At 51.3% G+C, this 18614-nt stretch overlaps 1 protein-coding gene across 1 annotated transcript in view; it reads left to right on the top strand.

Moving 5' to 3' along the window:
- Positions 1-734: 734 nt before the first annotated feature.
- TRABD2B (TraB domain containing 2B) overlaps positions 735-18614 on the top strand; it is a gene marked incomplete at both ends in the record, with an annotated part of 187454 nt that continues 169574 nt past the window's right edge. The window contains 2 exons of the mRNA XM_084244274.1: positions 735-836; positions 2860-3420. Coding sequence (XP_084100400.1) covers positions 735-836; positions 2860-3420 — 663 coding nt within the window. The remainder of the gene's footprint in view (positions 837-2859; positions 3421-18614) is intronic.

Here is an 18614-nt window from a genome sequence, read left to right as displayed (position 1 = left end):
CGGCCCGGCCCGGCCCGGCCCGGCGCGGCCCGGCGCGGCCCCGGCCCCCCGCCCCCCGCGCCGGGTCCTCCCCTCCCCCCGCCCCGGCGGCCCCAGCCCCCCGCCCGGCCCGGCTCCGCGCCGCTCTCCCGCCCTCCTCTCTCCCTCCCTCCCGGCCGCGGAGCAGCATGGCGGAGCCCGGGCAGCGGCCGCGCGGCCGCCCGCCGCCCCTCTGAGCCCGGCTCGGGGGCAGCCGGGCGCCCCAGACCCGACCCCCGCGCCCGCAGCGCCCGCCGCCGCACTTGTCCCACTGCGCGCCCCCTGGAGCGCTGCGCACCCCTGGGACTCTGTGCGCCCCGGGTCCCCAACATAACCCCAGGACCCTCGCGCGCTCGGGAGCCCGGGACTGCCCCGGGCACCTCGCGCGCCCCTGGACCCCGACGCAGCTCGGGACCTCCCCGCGCCTCGGGGCGCCCGAGCGCGCTCTCACTGCCCCCAGACTCAGCCAGCCGGGCTGCGCACCCTGGGGAGGGGGCCCCGCCCCAGAGGGTCCCCCTCTCCCAACAGACGGAGCCCCGCCCCAGAGGGACCCCCGAGTCCGGCAGGGACATCCAGCCACGCCCCAGAGGGCTCCCAGCATCCCGTAGCTGGAGCCCCGCGCTCCAGAGGAACCTCGGTGCCCAGCTGGGGACTCTCCGCCCCGCTGAGGGGGCGCCGCCCAGGAGGGTCCCCCGCGCCCCGCGGGCCCCGGCAGGATGCACGCCGCCCTGGCGGGGCCGCTGCTCGCCGCCCTCCTCACCACCGCCCGCGCCCGCCCGCAGCCCCCGGACGGAGGACAGTGCCGGCCGCCCGGATCGGTGAGCGAGCGCCTGCCTGGCCACTCTCTGGCCGCCGGGGCCGTCCAGCCCCGTGGGGACGAAGACTCGGGTCCTGCCTTCCGCAGCCACCTTCGCCCACCCGTTCCACCTTCGCCCGCCTGGCGCTGCCGCGGGCACCCGTCCCTGCTTCTGCCCGCGCTGCAGCTCCGTGCCGGGAGCGGAGATGGGGCGCTCCCTCGCAGGCTCCCAGGCTGTCGCTCTGAGGCTCTCCTCGACATTCCCTCCCGCCGGACGCTTCCTCTCCGTGCCCCTTTTGACCCGCTTCTTCCTCGCTTTTACCCTGTCTTTGCGCTCTGGACTCCCCCTGGACACATTTAACTGTTTCCACCACTCCTTGCCCTCCGCTCCCCTGACTTCCACCTAGTCCTTCCTCTCTCATTCACACACTCGGCCCCCCTGGCAGAGGCTTTCCTCTTTCCCCTGCTCCCCATCCCTGACCTAAGGCAGACTTTTCCTGGAGGGCCCCCCCCTTTACTCCCCCCCCCCCCCCGCAGCACCCACTCTCCCAAGTTGCCCATGTCACAAAAAGAAGGAAGATTCCAGAGCAGAGGAGAAGGAAGGCCAGGGTATGCTGGCCTAGCATTTCCTTGAGGGTTGAGTAATTACCAGTTCTCCTAATTTTCCTTCCAGACCAAGGAAACCCTTGACTTCCCTCAGTATCCCTCCCCCAATGCATGGAAAATCACTCTAATTGGAGCCCAGAGGACTGGGGATGGCTTGGAGGGTCCTTACCCTGCGACCTGTAGGCTGGGAGTTAGTTGACCTTGGGCAAGGTGCTTCCTGACTTGTGCCCACAGTGAGCTGGGTGGCTGGCTGGGCGCGCAGACCTAGTCTATCTCCAGTGGGCTGGGATTTTCAGTTTTTGGTTGTTAGTAAATTGATGTCCTGCTGCTTCACCCCAAGACATACTTTTCATTCGTGCTATTTAATAGAATCAGGCAGGAAAGTGTTGTGAGTTGACCTCAAGCTTGCAGGTGGTAAGTGGGCAGGTCAAGGTTTTTTTATGGATGGAAAATGGCCTTGCCTGAGAGACATGGTGGTTCCTTTCTCATGCCCTTTAACCCTTAAACTGGATCTGGAGAAATGACTGCTGTCTTCATGCCCCTCCTTCACACACACACACACACTCACAGCTGAGGTCAGAGAAGATGGATTGGGGTTGGAGACCAGGTACATCTCTTTTAGGGAGGAGTCTGGAAAGCACTCGGAATATGTACATTTCTTGGGGCTAATTCTATGGAATCTTCCCCTCCTAAACTGGGGCCTTAAGACTTCACTTAGCCTGCAGGTTTCAAAGCATTTTCTCATCTGTGGTTTCAGCTGGTGAGGCAGAGTAGCTGACACCCCAGACCTGCCCTCCAAAAAAGAAAACTGTATCCACCCTGATGAATGGGAAGTAGCTGTTTAAATAGGTGTGCTATTTTTAATAGGTGTTCTGCTTTCAAAGTGCTCTTGGCGTGTATCTTCTAATGGTTGGATTTAAAAGTTATATGACTTCCTCCCTTCTTGCCAGAGCAGGACTCTTGATCCCCCCCTCTCCCCACCCTCCACGTGAAACCCCACCGGTAAAGGTTTGGCTTGGCCAAGCATGAATATTCTCAGGTGGCCTGGCAGTTCTTGGCATTCATGGCCAAAGCCAGTCACATTGCCTTCATTGCCTTCTTCCTTCCTGCCTGCCTGCCTGCCTTCATAGCTCCTTCCTCTGTGCCTGGCATGCCTTGAAGGGCTTCTGTATGTGTATTGTGCTTCCAAGCCCTCCCGACAACCTCTCACCCCCTCATGTTACTGATAGGGAAACTGAGTCCGTGGGCGCTCAAGGTCATACCCTGAAGGCAGATGAAGCCAGGATCTGCATGTGGGTCTTCCGGATTCTGAAACCCTTGCTCTTTACCATGGTGCCACCTCGGCCCGTATGTCCCCACATCAGTCCTGGGCTACCACCCTTAACCTTGGCTCACTCAGCTGCTGTCAGCCTCAAACTCTCCTTCTTCTCCTCCCGTAGCAGAGGGACCTGAACTCCTTCCTGTGGACTATCCGGCGTGACCCACCAGCCTACCTGTTTGGCACCATCCATGTCCCCTACACCCGCGTCTGGAACTTCATCCCAGACAATTCCAAGGCGGCCTTCCAGGCCAGCGCCCGTGTCTACTTCGAGCTGGACCTGACGGACCCCTACACCATCTCGGCCCTGGCCAGCTGCCAGCTGCTGCCGCACGGGGAGAACCTGCAGGACGTGCTGCCCCGCGAGCTCTACTGGCGCCTGAAGCGCCATCTGGACTATGTGAAGCTGATGATGCCTTCGTGGATGACGCCTGCGCAGCGGGGCAAGGGGCTGTACGCCGACTACCTCTTCAATGCCATCGCTGGCAACTGGGAGCGCAAGCGGCCCGTGTGGGTGATGCTCATGGTGAACTCGCTCACGGAGACCGACGTGCGCTCCCGAGGAGTGCCCGTGCTGGACCTCTACCTGGCCCAGCAGGCCGAGAAGATGAAGAAGAGCACTGGCGCCGTGGAGCGGGTGGAGGAGCAGTGCCACCCACTCAATGGGCTCAACTTCTCTCAGGTAGGCAGGCCGCCCCCCCAGGCGCCTTTATCTCCACGGATGGTCTTTCTCCTGGGGCAGCCAAAGCCCTGCCCCCATAGGGAGAGAGGCTTTGGGGGCCATGGGGCAGGCCTCCTGCTGCTTTTGTGGTGGTATGAGGGTGAGTGGTATGAGCTGGAATTGGGGCTTGGGTGTTTTTCTCAGTCTCTGTGGTGTTACCTGTTGGGGATATACACCCCCACCTGCTGTGCTTGCCTGAGCAGAAGGAATTCCCTGGGAGCATCAGCCTAATGACAAACAAGAAGAGGGAGGTGCAAGTTTGCTTCTGGCTTTCTGAGGCCCTGGTCGCAAGGGCTGGAGGCTGTTGGGAGGCTGCTGTGTGGGCACCTCCTGGCGGCAGCACATCTGGGGAGAGGAATCAGCGGATGCACGGTCCGTGGGGCTGGGCACACAGTTAATGTTAGTGGACCTGGTATCTGAGTAGCACTGGTTTGCGGTTGCCCCATTTCCAGGCCTTTGCAAAACTCCAGGCAACCCTTGGACTGCCTGCCTAGACTGGGAGACAGTCGGCAAGGGTAGTTTTGGGGTTAACAATTTCAGAGAAGTCTGTTTCCTTAAAAGTTGACAGTTCTGATTTCTGAACCTCAGGAGTGGGAGCAGGGAGAAAGGGCTGGAGGGGCGCTTAGGAGGTTTAAAGTCTCCGATTGCCAGAGACTTGATCCAGCAAACTGTCATTAAAAAGCTCTGTCTCCGTGGGCAGAGGTCACTAGCAACTCACTGGCCCCAAACTCAACTCTGAGGCCCTGGGAACAATGAGTTCACATCTGTGCCTTGAGACCGGCTGTCAATCCCAGGATGGGGACTCTGAGCCAGGCTGGTGGCTCCTGCAAGGAGGCCCCAAGCAGGGCTTGGGCTGGTGCCCTGAGTGAGGCGTGGTCCCTGAGCCCTGCTCTTCCTTTAAGGAGACAACCCCATAAATTGGCCGGGCTGGAAAGTCTACCACTGGGACCAGACCTGTTTGCTGCTCCGGGGATGTTGCAAGCTCTTCACCAGGGAAACCACGGCAGAAACTGATCCCCCTTCAGAGATCTCTGGCTTTTGTTTTTCCAGGGGAAATGCAATATTGTCCCCAGGGAGGTAAGAAGCCAGATTGATTGGCCGGCCAAATGAAAGGCTGGTTTGTCGGTTCTCCTGCTGGCTCTCCCATAATTGTGGCGTCCTTACCCAGAGGGCCCCGGTGGCAGGAATATTGGGGCAGTTAGTCACGCCCCGCGGGGTTCTGACGACGCCTGACTCCTTCTCCACGGGGGAAAATCCTGTGCATTCTCTGGCTCCGGCTGATTCCTCTGAACATACCGGCTCTCTCCCTCTGAAGTGACTTTTCCCTGGCCGGCCTCGGTGCTGATATTATCTGTGTGGGGCTCTCCGGTGCTCAACGCCCAACTCATTTTGGAGGCAGATTTGTGGGAGGCCCCTCTGTTCGGGGCCTCGATATCTTTTTTAAGTTAGGGAGGTGGGTTCCACCATCACTCTCAACACCCTCTTTGTACCAACCACAGAAGAATCGGACGGGGCCCGAAGGGAGCACACCGACCCTCCGGTTACACAGCCCCTGGCTTTAGTCTGTCTCTCTTAAAACAACAAAACTATCTTTCTTCGGGGTCTGGAAACACTGCTGTTCAACTGAGTGATGGTTTTGGTGGGTTGAAAACATTTGCTGGGAAGTGTATGAGGTTATGTTTTAGGAAAAGTTTCTGAGAACCATTCATCGGCCAGCAAGGAGCCCGCTGACAGTCTCCAAAGCCCACATTTGAAGATCAAACGGACTCAAATCTCCAGTTTCAAAAATGCGCCCACCCCATCACCAGCCTGGGCTGCTCTTAAAATTGTTTTGGGGTGCATCTCCTTGAGAGGGCTATAGGAAGCAAGTCCAGAACAAGCAATACAGGACCTCATCTACACACCCTCACCACCTGCCAGAGCGGCCAACCCCACCAATTTGTCCCATTATCATTTTGGAGTCAGGCGGTGAAATCGCTCCTCCGGTCTCTTGGGCAGCCAGGGGCTAATTGGGAATGGTGGGCTACCAGCACCTGGACGGATGGGGTGGTTAGGGATCCCCAACCCCAAAGCCAGAAATGCAATAGCCTCAGTAAAACTGTATGCACGCGTGCACAGTTTGATATGAACATCTGTGATGCATTATTGTACCGAAATATCTGTTAAGTGCATCAGATTTTTATTTTTTCTTTCCTCTCAGCATTACTGTTATTGCAAAATATTTGGGGGGGGGGGTTGCAATGAGAGAGGAAGGTGGGAAAAAGAAGCCTTAAAAGAGTGTTTTTTTGTTCAGACCTGGGATTTTTGTTTTCATTTTCATATTACTCAAATTGTTGTGTTTTCTTCTGGGCAGAAATACCACATTTTCCCTTGTTAAGTGGAGAAAGAAAGCTTACATTTTGGGATTCCATTGGCTGGAGGAGCCACTGAAAAAAATTCTTCTACCTTTGCAACAGCTTGGAAGGGCAAGTTTATTGGCCATGGTCTCTAATTTTAACATTAACTGAGGATGATAGACCCAGCATCACCCTGTTATGTGACTTGGGGCAGGTCAGTTGCCCTCTCTGGGCCTTGTTTTTCCCATCTGTGAAATGAGACCCTGGGATTAGGTCATCTTTCAAGCCCCTTCCAGCCCCGACATTCCTTGGGATGGGTATAATCAATTCCATGTGCTAGGCACCCTGCAGGAGACTCCCATGCTTTTCCATTTTGTTGGATTCTCACAACCTGTGGCTTTCTAAGGTGGGCACTCAGAAGGGTTGGAGGACTTGCCCAAGGTCATATGGCTAATGAGGAACAGAGTCGGTCTGCTTGACTCTAAATGAAAGATGCTTTTCCCCCTGCTCCACACTGACTCTCTATAGGGTAGGTATTTCATGTTCTTCTGTCAGTCTTCTTTCTTCCCTTGAGGACTTAAAATTTTACTTCTTAGAGAATTTATACTTAGACGTTTTTTCCTTTGGCTCTAGGGCTTGTATGGAATTGGAGAAGACATGTCCACTAAGATTTCCAGTGTGTTACAGGCAGCTCAGCATTGTGGGCTGAGAGATAAAAAGATTTACTTCTAGATTTCAGTCCCAGCTCTGACACTAAACCCAAGGACTTGTTTATAAACTTTGGTTTCCCCATCTCTCAGATGGGAGACTAGTGACCAGATTTATGAGACATGCAAGAACACTACCTTCAGGAGGCCTTGTGCTTGGAAAAGAATCTGGGTCACCAGCTCTAGGGCAGGGAAAGTAGAGGCTGCCTGGGAAACATCAGGTCTGCCCTGTTGGCACCTTCCCTCAGCGGCCATGTCCACTGACCATCTGCTATTAAACAAAGTAGAGCTGGGGTAATAAGAGGATGGCAGCCCCTGCCTTTAGCGGCCTGGGATGCCTGAACCTTGGCTCCAGACCTGTGACAGTCTTGGGACCTGCAGATTTTAATCAGCACTGTGGGCTGCCTGCAGGGACAGGGACTGACCGCCACCAACTCACTGGGCTGGTTAGGAGACCTCCTTTCCCCTCTAGAGGTCCTCAGTCCTCCCCCACCTGCACAGTGAAGGAAGGTGCTAAAGGAGAAGACTGACTTTTGTGGTTCTCCGAGGCATTAAGAAAACGAGGACCCTGCCATCCTGTGCTTGGCAGGGTTTAATAAGCATGCTGGAGTGGCCATTGCCCATCCAGAGTGCCCATCCAGGCTGGACACTTGGCCATGATGGCCAAGGCATTCAAACCGTTGTAAAGTTCTCCAGGCTCCTCGGTGGGAAGTCAGAGACCGCAGAATCCTCATTTATGACCTCTGTCTCTGTACAGGGTGCTACATTACACCTCAAAAGTGTATCCCATCGAGCCTTAGGGAGCTGTGACAAGTCATCTCGTATCTCTTTTACAGACAGTAAATTGAGGCTTCAAAAGAATAAGACCTTTGGCAGCGATTACACGACCAAGCCAAGTGGACTCAGGAGTCTACCTCTGTGCTTGTCGGGCACCTGTGAGATGAATTAATTTTTAATAGTCAGATTACATTATATGGTGACTTGTGTGTATGTGTGGGGGCAGGGAGGGAGATTAAGTTCTTACTAAAAAAAAAAAAAAATGTCTGGAGAGATCATTGGAAAGTGCTGAAACGGTTTCTCCCTGATTAGTAAATTGGATCTGGCTGTGATTCTAAAATAAGAGTTCCCAAAGACATCCCGGGAACCAGCTGCCTCCTTGGAATGCTTCCCCAGCTTTCTGAGACTGTTGTGAAGAAGAGCATCCCCTAACCCATGCCAACCAGGCACTGTTGAATAAAGAAGGGCTGCCTTGATTTGTTGTCAGAGCTCCTTTAGCCACACCCTGAGGAGTCAACAGCACACATCAGGCATTTTGGAGAATGCCTGCCTGAGTGAATGAATGAATGGTCGAAAACCATGACATGACCTGTCCTGCCTCCCAGCCATCCAGCACTATTGAATGAATGAATGAATGAATGAATGAAGGGAACTGTGTAGGTCACAGCGAAGAACCCCCTCCTTGAATTCTAATAGCTGCCACCTTCCTCCAGGGACACCACTAGCCCTGCTGCCCTCCTTCCTCCCTTGCCTGTGACTTTGGACTGGTCCTTTTCCCTTTCTGACTGAGGTTGCCGCTGTGTCCCTGAAAAGTGTTGGGCTAGATTTCCAGGGTCAGTCCAGGTCTGACTACTCTGGTGCTCATCTTCTGCCCCACATCTTGGAGGCCCTGGGCCATCCCACCCTGAGATTTTGAGCCTGAGTTATCAGCCATCGGGAGAGGCTGGCAGGCTTGTCTCTGGCAGGCTGCTGCTGCTACCTACTTGTCTGGCAGCCTGCTGGTTCCGGTGGGTGATCCTGCTGCCTCTTTCTCTGCCAGTCTACAGAGTGGAGAGAGAGCCCCAGCCTGTCGCAGCATGGTCCGCTGGACACCTGCCCAGGCTTGGATCCTCTCTTTCCTCAGGACTCCTCTCCCTCACTCGCTTTCTTACTCATTCAAGCACAGCACCCACTGTGTGGGCCCCCTGTGGTGCTGGAGAGAGCCCTGAGGAAGGTTTAACCTGTGAAAAGTTCACGGTCTTGGCCTCTATTAGGTGTTTCCGCCCTTCACGGCTGTGGAAACTGAGGCACGGAGCACCTGGCATTAGTGTCTCCGGTGTCCTTGTTCTCCACATTCACCTCGAGACCCTCTTCTTCTTCCCTTCTCCTCCTGTTGCATACTCCCATCTTTGAGAACCCAGCTCTCATACCCACAGAGTGGCCACTTTGGTGGCCTTCCACTCTCTCTGAGCCTGCACCACAGCCACTGCGGCACCCACCGCTGGTTCCTCGAGTTCACAGCCCTTGTCCTTGCTTGTGGCACCCTGTAGGATCTGTGTGCCCTGGTCAGCGTGAAGGATCAGGCGCCTTACCCTGGGCAGCTGGGCACCCCCTCCAGGACCTCAGGCCAGCCACTGTTGGTCACTGTGGGATCAACACACAGGCTGGCCCAGGCCGCACCTTGTAACTCCAGACCCTGCACTAGGAACTGGGCTTCCGGCTCCACCTCCTGCTGCGGCCTGCCACACCCACTGTCTCTCACACCCAGCCGGGGCACTGTGGTCAGGAGCTGTTCGGCAAATGTCTGTCACGTGATGCGGAGTCCCTCAGGGGACCTTCTAGCTCTGACCCTCAGCATGTGTCATCCCAGATTCTTTCTGTGCTCTGAGAGCTGTTTGCAAAGAGCCCCTGCTGGCGCAGCAGGCTCAGCTGATCTTTCTGACCTGGTTAACTCAGACTTTAATGTTTAATATATTATCCCAGCATAGAGCAAAAAACAAATGCAGAAGTAGGCATGCAGCTCAGGTGTCTCTGCTGGAGGAGAGTGAGGCCAGAGAGCCTGAGGTGACCAAGAGGGCTGCAGATATTCGAGTCTCAGAATCAGAAGTCCGTAGTAAGAAAATCACCAGCTTTCCAGAATATCCGAATCACGGGTTGAGACTCAGAGGCTCAGGGAATCTAAGAATGGTGAAATCTTAGAACATGAGGCTCAGAGGCATTTTTGGACTCGAAGAATCTTCACGTCGTGAAATCCTACCCTCTTAACTTTGAAGAATTTTCAGCACATAGACACAGATTTCTAAACTCGGAGAGTTGGAAGGGACCAGCTCACAAGAATTCCAAGAAGCCCCATCTGCAAACACATTGCTCCCCTTCCTGCAGCCCATCCGCCAGTCAACCTCAAGCCAAGGCGAGAACGCCTGAGCAGCGGCAAAGCACTTTGTGAGGGAGATAAAATGGGAGCGTGCCTTTGTTAATAGTTCCCATTTGGACATCTCTGGAAGCCAGGAAGGGGTCGCCTGGTAATGCAGCTTTCTGAGGGAGGAAACTGAAGAATTCGACAAGCGCGCAGCCTGCCAGCCCGGCTGCCGACGTTCTTTTCCCCCCTCAAGTTCGCTTCTAAATATTATCCACTTCACTCCCTTTTATCTCCCATCACTGGCTCTCTGTCCGCCCACTTAATCCACAGGCAGCTGGTGGCCCAGCCTTCAGTTCTGCTCAGCCGCTGCCAAGCCGTCTCGCCGAGCAGCTCCTCCAGGATCCACAGGCTTTTAAATCTGTGCAGTATATCCGCTGGAACACAAAACTGTTGCCCCAATCTTGGAAAGGCTGTTGCTTGTCCTGGGCCCCCTCCCTCTTCAGGAATTTCCTCCTTTTTTTTCTTTTCCTTCTGAATCTTGTGAGATCTCCAAGGCTCAATCCAAAGCCGTGCCTCCTCCAGGAAGTCTTCCCAGAGTATTCCTAAGGTTCATCTGCTTGGGAACCTGGTCCATGGCTTTCCTCAATGACTCATTTACATATATTTTTCTCTGTGGGATTTTTTTAATGGCAATTGATTTTTTTTAGCACTTACATATTATACTTTATATTATAATCATTACCAAAGCAGTCTTTCCTGGTAGATCCAGATTTTAAACTTAGCTCAAAATATGCTTTTAGTTGATGATAAAGTTGGACTGAAAGTGCTGCAGTTCTGGAGTTGGGGCTTTGTGTTGTGTTTGGTGGTTGGGATGCTGGTAGCAGGGTTGCTAAAAAGGGACTGCATCTTGCCCTCCATATTCACAAAAGCCTTCACACTTCCCACCTGAGGTGTGCAGATGAGCTAATGTTGCCGGCCTCTTTGGTCAGGACTTTAACTCCCATGGGTCCCAGGTCCCTGTTGGGTTTATCTCTTTCATCCTGGAACATTTTGTTGTGTTGGACGCCAGACCAGAGCATCATCTGTTACTTGCAAACAAAGGCCTCTTTTTTTCTTTCTCTTTTTTTACCAGATCACAGCACACATGAGCTTCTCTAAGCTCACCCTCTCCCCTCTGCCCCCCTACATGCACTTTATTTTCATTTTTAAATGTTTAATTTTTTCTGTTACTCGCTGAGTTGGTTTTGAGCTCCAGCGATGCCAACCTGTCCTTGTTCTCCCCCCTCACGCGATCCCTGTCGTGGCCCATGCCTTCGCTCTCACTGCCCTCTGCCTGACTTCCATCTTGCAGCTTTGTAGTCTGGCCAGCTCATACTCCTCTGAAGTGGTGAGTTCTTGAGCACCGTCCATTTTGAAAGCCTGGACTCTAAACAAATGCCTTTTGGCAGACAGACTTTTGTCTGAGGTCCCCATATTGGATGACCCCAGTGGGTTGATGCCACCTGATCATAACTCAGCAGGTGGAGTTTAAGTGCAGTGATGTGGCTGCTTTTTAGCTTTGCATTTTAAAATAATTGGTGGGTGTCTTGCTCTGTTTGAACTCCTATTACAGAATCCACAGACTTAGTGGCCTAAACAACAGAAATTTACTTTTTCGTAGTGCTGGAGGCTGGAGAGCTGAGATCAGGGTATCAGCATGGTAGGGTTCTGGCGAGAGCCTGCTTCTTTGCCTGCAGACAGTGCTTTCCCACTGTATTCTCACAGCGTCCTGGCCCCTCTGTTGCCACTGTGACTGTTGAGCTCAGAAAGGTAAGGAAGTTTGCTTCTGGCCACTCAGGGGTTCTGGGGTCCCAGAATCCCAGTAGCTCCCCTGGATCTCCAACTGAGTGATTGCAGCATCCACTGAATTATGGGACATTTTTGAGCCCTAGACCACCCTCTGTTGATATTGAGATGCAGCTTGAGGAGTGATGGGTTGGTCATGGCATAGGTAAATGGAGATACTTTGGGACCTCAGTGATAGTGATGCTTGATCCTTGAGTTTGACTTTGACTGAGATGTTCAGTTGACCTAGAACTGCACAGTGATCATAGCCTGCTAGTGGTCTTGCAGTGATTTTTTATTATTCTGCATCCATCTGTATAGTTTATTGTAGATGTGGTGAGAAAGAAATTCAGGATTCTTAATGGAGACCTGGCAGGTTGAATAGGATTGTGGACCCTGGACATGGGACCACAAAGGATTAAGGTGGGAAGGAGACTGCTATGTAAAAGTGCTAAATGGGAAAATGTAGGGAATCTGCAAGGAATAGTTTTTCTACACTTCCCTTCTTTAGCTTTATTGTTGCTGTTCCTATCCAGCTTCTTACAGATCCATTGATATTCAGTGCCTGTTAGGTACTAGACCTCAGTTTATCACAGTAAGTTCCTAAACAGTCCTGAAAGGTAAGTATTATTTTCCCTATTGTGAAGAATTCGAGGCTAAAAATCAAAACTACCATGAGATACCATCTCACACCAGTGAGAATGGCACATATTAAAAAAACTGGCAACAACAAATGTTGGCGAGGTTGTGGAGAAAAAGGAACTCTTCTGCACTGTTGGTGGGAGTGCAAACTGGTCCAACCACTATGGAGAGCTGTGTGGAGATTTCTGGACCTACTAAACATAGAGCTTCCAGATGATCCAGCAATTCCACTCCTAGGTATTTACCCAAAGGACACAGAAACATCAATTCCAAAGAACACCTGCACCCCTATGTTTATAGCAGCACTATTTACAATAGCTAAGCTATGGAAGCAACCCAAATGCCCAAAAATAGATGACTGGATCAAGAAGATGTGGTACATATACACCATGGAATATTACTCAGCATTCAAAAAAGATAAACACATGAAGTTTGCAGCAACATGGATGGAGCTAGAAGGGATCATGCTCAGCGAAATAAGCCAGAAAGAAAAAGAAAAATACCGGATGGTCTCACTCATAGCAGGAATTTAGAAAACCTAAATAAGAGACCAGGAAAAAGACTAATCAATACAAAGTATAAATCAAAATCAACAAGCAACTATAAACCAGAGACACACTACAGGGGGTGGGGAGAGGGAGGGGCCAGGAAAGGAAGGACTAGAGTCAAAAGAAGGGGGGGTGCAATTGTATGGGGAATATAGCCAAAATGAAAATGCATACATTGTGCAAAGATGAAAAAAGATGTAAGAATTATATAAAATAAAATTTTTAAATAAAAAAAAGAATTCAAGGCTAAGCATTTTGTGCAAACTGATGGAGCAAGGATTTCTATTTAGAGTTTTTGGTATCTTTAGAGATAAACTGGAGTAGAAATCCCAGCTACTCCACATTGGCTGGGTCTGTTCCTACATCTGCAAAAATGGGGCTCCCAGTGGTATTTAGTCCTTGGGGTGTTGTGAGGAGTCAGTGGGATAATGCATATAAACCACGTAGCTGAGTGCTGGGCATGTGTAGGAAGTGATGGATGTTAACTGGTGGTTTATGTGGTGGTCATTTTAATTGTTATTGTTGGCCCATTTGTCACTATGTCTTGAGGTGAAGCCCATCCACAGTGAAGAAGGCATGTGATCCCTTAGTCTCACTGAGCATGGGCCAGAGCAGGGCTGGGTGTTGGGTTGGCCTCATTGGAACCCAGTGGCCTGGCGTGTGGTTATTTTTTCTGACCATCAGCGGTATGTAATATCTGACCATATTTGCTCAGGTCTGGCGTCCAGTGAGCTCCCACCACTCCCTGGCGTGGGGCACATCAGAAGGAGAGATCGAAAACTTTTGACTGGAGACTCCATTCTGAGGCTCAGCACCGCCACTGGTTACAGGGCTCCCTGGGCAGTCCCCTCTCGGAGTGTTCTTTCTCCGGGATGCAGGGGCAGGTTGGCTGTTAATAGCAGCAATTCCGAGTTCTGGGGAGAATCAAGGGAGAAAGCCTGGGAAGGACTTTACTAGCCCTCCAAAGCTCTCTGCACAGTGGCATCTCTTCCGTGTGCAGATGTTTTTCCTCTTCTCTTTCCCCCAAAGAGAAATATCCTACAAATCTCTGCCACTTGAATTAGTTACTATTAAACTGTTCCTCCATTCACTCATTCCTTCGCTTAGCAAGCTCTGCTGGGAAATGCCATGTGCCACACTCAGTTCCAGGTTCTGGGGGTGCAAAGATGAATATGGGGGTGGTCGGGGAGGGAAGAATGGAAAGACCTGAGAAAGGGAGCTTCACAGTAGAGTGCTGGATGTGGTTCTAGTCCTTTCCATGTACTTTTCCTCACCACAGTTTCTCAGGTAGTGCTGTATTTAGCACCATTTTGCAGGTGAGGAAACTGAGGCCCAAGGAGGCTAATTCATTTACCTGCGGTCATACATCCAGTAAGTGGAGTGTCAGGAATTCAAACTCGGGAAGTCTGGCTGCAGAACTTATGCTCTCAACCTCTTTGTATCTAAAGAAAGGAACTGGAATCTGATAGTGGGGGCTTGGGAGTGGGGGCTTGGGATATAGAAGATTAGCAGAAGCAGAAATTTAAGAGACTCTTGAGGTTTCCTCAGAGGAAGACTACCTCTTCAGGAAGGACTAGAGTGAGGAGGGCTGTGAGGGGCTGGGAGCAGAAGCTGACTTTGGCAGGTGAAGGTGTGGTAGAGAGGCTGAGCCCACATGAAACAACCCCTATCTTACACCATTCAAAAAATCAACTTGAAATAGATTAAAGACCTAAATGTAAGACTGGAAACCATAAACTAAGGAAAACACAGGAGAAAAGCTCCTTGACTTGGGTCTGGGCAGTGACTTTTTTCAATATGACAAAGTACAAGCCACAAAAAAGTAAATAAATGGGACTCTATCTATCAAACTAAAAAGCTTCTGCACAGCATAAGAAAAGATCAACACAATGGAAAGACAACCTAGAGAATGGGAAAAAAATATTTGCAAAACATATCTGATGAAGGAGTTAATATCCAAAATATATAAAGAAGATATGCATCTCAATAGCAAATGAAAAACAAATAATCCAGCTAAAAAATTTGGAAAGGCTCTGAACAGACTTTTCCCCAAAGAAGAAATACAAATGGTACCTGCAAAGGTGCTCAACATCACTATTCATCAGGAATTGCAATTCAAAACCACAGTGAGCTATCACTTCCCCCATTAGAATAATCATCATCGAAAAGATAAGGGATAGCAAGTGCCGAGAATGGGGAAAGAAGGGAACCCTTGTGCACTGTTGGTGGAAATGAAATTGGTGGTGCCACTATAGAAAAAGTAGGGAGTTTCCTCAAAAAGTTAAAAAATTGGGCCTCCCCGGTGGTGCAGCAGTTGAGCGCTGGGTTGCAAAGCTGCCCGCAGCCTCTGCAGCACCCGTTCGATCCCCGGCTGCTCCCCGGCCCCCAGAGGAGGGTCCCACATGGCGCACAGACCTCTCCTGCCACCCGCTGCTCCCCTCAGCAGTGTACTTCGGTCCTTCTGCCTGCTCTGCTCCCCACTCTGGTGAATTCTCTCGCCCTCCCGTGCTTCTGACTGTACCCAGTGCTTGTATAAATAAATAAATAAATCTTAAAAAAAAAAAGTTAAAAAATTGATCCTGCCTAATTAATCCAGCAATTCCATTTCCAGGCATTTATCCCAAGCCAATGAAAACACTATGGCAAAGAGGTATCTCATCCATGTTTGTAGCAACATTGTTTGTAATATCCTAGGGAGAGATACAAGCTCAGTGTTCATCAATAGATAAATGGATAAGGAGGTTGTGGTGTGTATACTAAGGATATTATTCAGCTATATATAAAAAAAGAAGGAAATCTTGCCATTTGTGACAAGGACAGAACTTGATAGCATCATTCTAAACGAAATAAGCAAAGACGAACTCTATGTGACTTACTTATATGTGGAATGTTAAAAGAAAGACAAACTTAAAATCAGAACAGATAGAAAAATATAGTTAACAATGAGGGGTGGGGATTTAGAGGAAGGTTATCCAAAAGTACCAATTTCCAGTTATGGGATAATTAGCTACAATATTAGACATCTCCAGGGCTTACATTAACCCTGCAATTGGTACATTTGTAAATTGTTAAGAGAGCAAATCCTAAGAATTCTGAGAAAAATTTCCCCCTCTTTTTGGTATAAGATGATGGATATTTACTAAGTTTATTGTGGTGATTGTTTCTCAGTACATGAAAGTCATCATTATTCTGTACACCTTAAACTTACACAGTACTCTGTCACTGTATCTCAGTAAAACTGGAGAAGAAATAAAGAAAACAAACAACAACAACAATAAAAAAGAAATGGAGGCTGTAAATTTGTGCCAGCACTGGTCTGCGGGGCTGGCATGCTTCCTGCAGTGTCCCCCGTCTGTGCACAGGACTGAGAGCCCTGTGAGGAGCCCCGTTCAGTGCGCCGTAGTAGCTGGACAGAATTTCAGTTCCCAGCCACCTGTCAGGCTCTCTGAGCCTCCACCCATGCTGGCTGGGACTCTGCAGGTGCTGGAGGACTCTGGAACCCTGCAAATGCTATCAAGCTGGTAGCAAATGCTGCCAAGCTGGTAGCACTGCACGCTCACTGTCCGGGAGTCCTGAGCTGGTGGCATTTTGTGTGTGATGGAGGAGCTCCTTGCCTTAGGGGGACGAGGCATGGCTTTCCTGAGCTTTGGTGCTGAAGGTCAAAGGGGGACAGGAAGGATGGTGGAGGCCTCCTTGTAAGCCATGCACTTGATCCTGGGGTCACTGCAGGGCCACTGTCCCCCACTCCCATGTTCTGCAGTTCATTCACTTATGAAACTAAAGCATCTCCCTCAGGCTTGCTGTTAAATGCTCAAGCCCCTTGGCTTAAGGAAGGAGCTACTGTGTAAGCGTGTTAACCCTCATGAGCTCCAGGGCGCAGTCACGCAGCACAGGCAGAAGAGGACTCTCGGCTTCTGGAACAGACTCTTAGGACCATTTGCTCCTAGAAACTATAGATTGTAAATGTGGCCTGGAGGCTGCTGGAGGCCAGCACAGTTAGACCCCCAGTGTGAGGGAGCCTGAGACCCTGATCACTGGCCTGAGAAGAGCCATTGTGGGACATGACTGTATTTCATGGCCGATTTGGGGGATTCCACCTGTTCAGAGTGGGGATGGGGTTCCTGAATGCTCCCCAGTCAGAAGTGGGGGACAGGAGGATGTGCATCCCAGAAATGGTCTGTAAATAATGAAAGCACTGGATTGGGAGTCCAGTAGCCTGAGCCTGAGCGGCGCCCTCCCCTGCCCGGCCCCTGAGGCGGTATGAGCAGCGTGCTTGGTAAACCATAAATGGCACCCCTGCTGCCGCAAAGCCACTTTCTAAGCTGGCTCTGACCTCACTGGGAAAGGGCATTTTAACATATAAAATTGCCTTTTATATGTTTACATGTCTGTCTCCACCATAGACTGAAGATCTTTGGGGACAGGAACCTCGTCTAATGAGTCTGGGTTTCCCTAGGCTCTGGCTGCAAGCACACACTCAGGGATGCTGGGGGAGCTGTAAGATTGCCCACCCCATCTACACATCCTCCTCTGAGTTTCTGGGTGGAAAACAGAAAGCCCCAGTCAGAGCCCCCACACTGTCCCCAGCAGCCACCTTCACGTCCCACTGTGGCACCCAGGTGGTTGGCCTTGGTGGCTGTGACTGCCACACACCTTCCAGCTCCCCGTGGGACCACTGATTCATTCCCATGGGGCCTTAAGGGCCTCCACTGGGGAGCCCTGTCTCCTTGGCTTGCAGGCATCCTCTCAGCCCTCCTCGCACCCTCCTCTCTCAAGCTTCTGTGTTTTTTCCAGGGCACAGATTTGAGCTTCTGTTTGCTGGTCAGTCCATGATCCCCACACAGTATAAATGAAAGCTGCTAAAACCAATAAATTCAAACCATGTGTGGGCACTGGGGAAGAGCAGGGACGTCAGAGGGCCTCGGTGTGAGGTGGCGTCAGCGCTGACGGCACCCGAGCTGATTGTGTATGAGAAAAGTAAATATCCAGAGTGGTAAACAGCCCTCGGTCTCTCATCATCGCCGGGAATCAAAGGCATTTAATAGGCACACACACATTCTGTCTCTTGTAAACAGAGCGAGCTGCTCCGTGCTGACCTAAATTCTGCATTTTCATCTTTGGGAAAGCCAGTCAGTCATTCTAGTGGGAGACCGCAGCAGTCTGGGCCGTGGGCTGGGTTGCCTTCTTGCTGGTTTTGGCAGTGGGTCTAACACTTCTGCTTTGCAAAGGGCTACCTTTCATCTCTCTGGCCTCCTAGCAAATGGGTGGGGAGGCCGTTCTCACCCCTGTCCCGAGAAGGAGCAACATGAAGCCTCGAGATGTTAATTGACCCAAAATCACACATCGAATCCGGGCTGAGCCAGGATTCTCTTCCCCTCCAGATCCCTCTCGCCCTTCATCCTTTTCCCCCATGAATGGTACCTCAGTTCTGCCTAACTCTGAATCCCAGAATCCTCATCAACTTCTTCATCATTTTCCTCTCCCTCCCAGAGGCTCCTGGAGCCTGGTCTTCCGCTTGGCTCCTGCTCCTTCTGCCTTTTTCTTCAGACCTTCCTGTGTTCAGGAAGACTCTGGAAAGGGGGCCTGGGAGTTTGGGCTTCAGATTTCTCTGCCTATCAGCTGTGTAACTCCCACCGAGTTCCTTCTCTGAGCCCCTCAGTTTTCACTTCTGTAAAATGGGCATCAAACCTGCCTCCTTAGGTGGCTGTGAGGCTGACATGGAGCTCACGTCAGGTGCCCAACCTGCCCAGTGGCCGGGGGCTACTTCTTTCCACCTCCCTCCCACTCTACACTCTTTACATGACCTCCTGACTTGCACATTAAAAATGGATTAATCCTTAAGATTGCACAAAACTAAATACACCAAGCACGCAGACACTAATGAGTAGAGCTAAGAGTGCTGAAGCCCAAGTCACATCAGTGGATTGTGTCTACATCTGTTGACTGGTTTGGGTATGTACTGTGTGTAGTTATGTGGGATGTT

This window comes from Talpa europaea (assembly GCF_964194135.1).
Source record: "Talpa europaea genome assembly, chromosome: 9".
NCBI classification, from domain to species: domain Eukaryota; kingdom Metazoa; phylum Chordata; class Mammalia; order Eulipotyphla; family Talpidae; genus Talpa; species Talpa europaea.
Note: the sequence above shows the minus strand (reverse complement) of the source record. Positions and strands in the feature narration are given on the sequence as shown.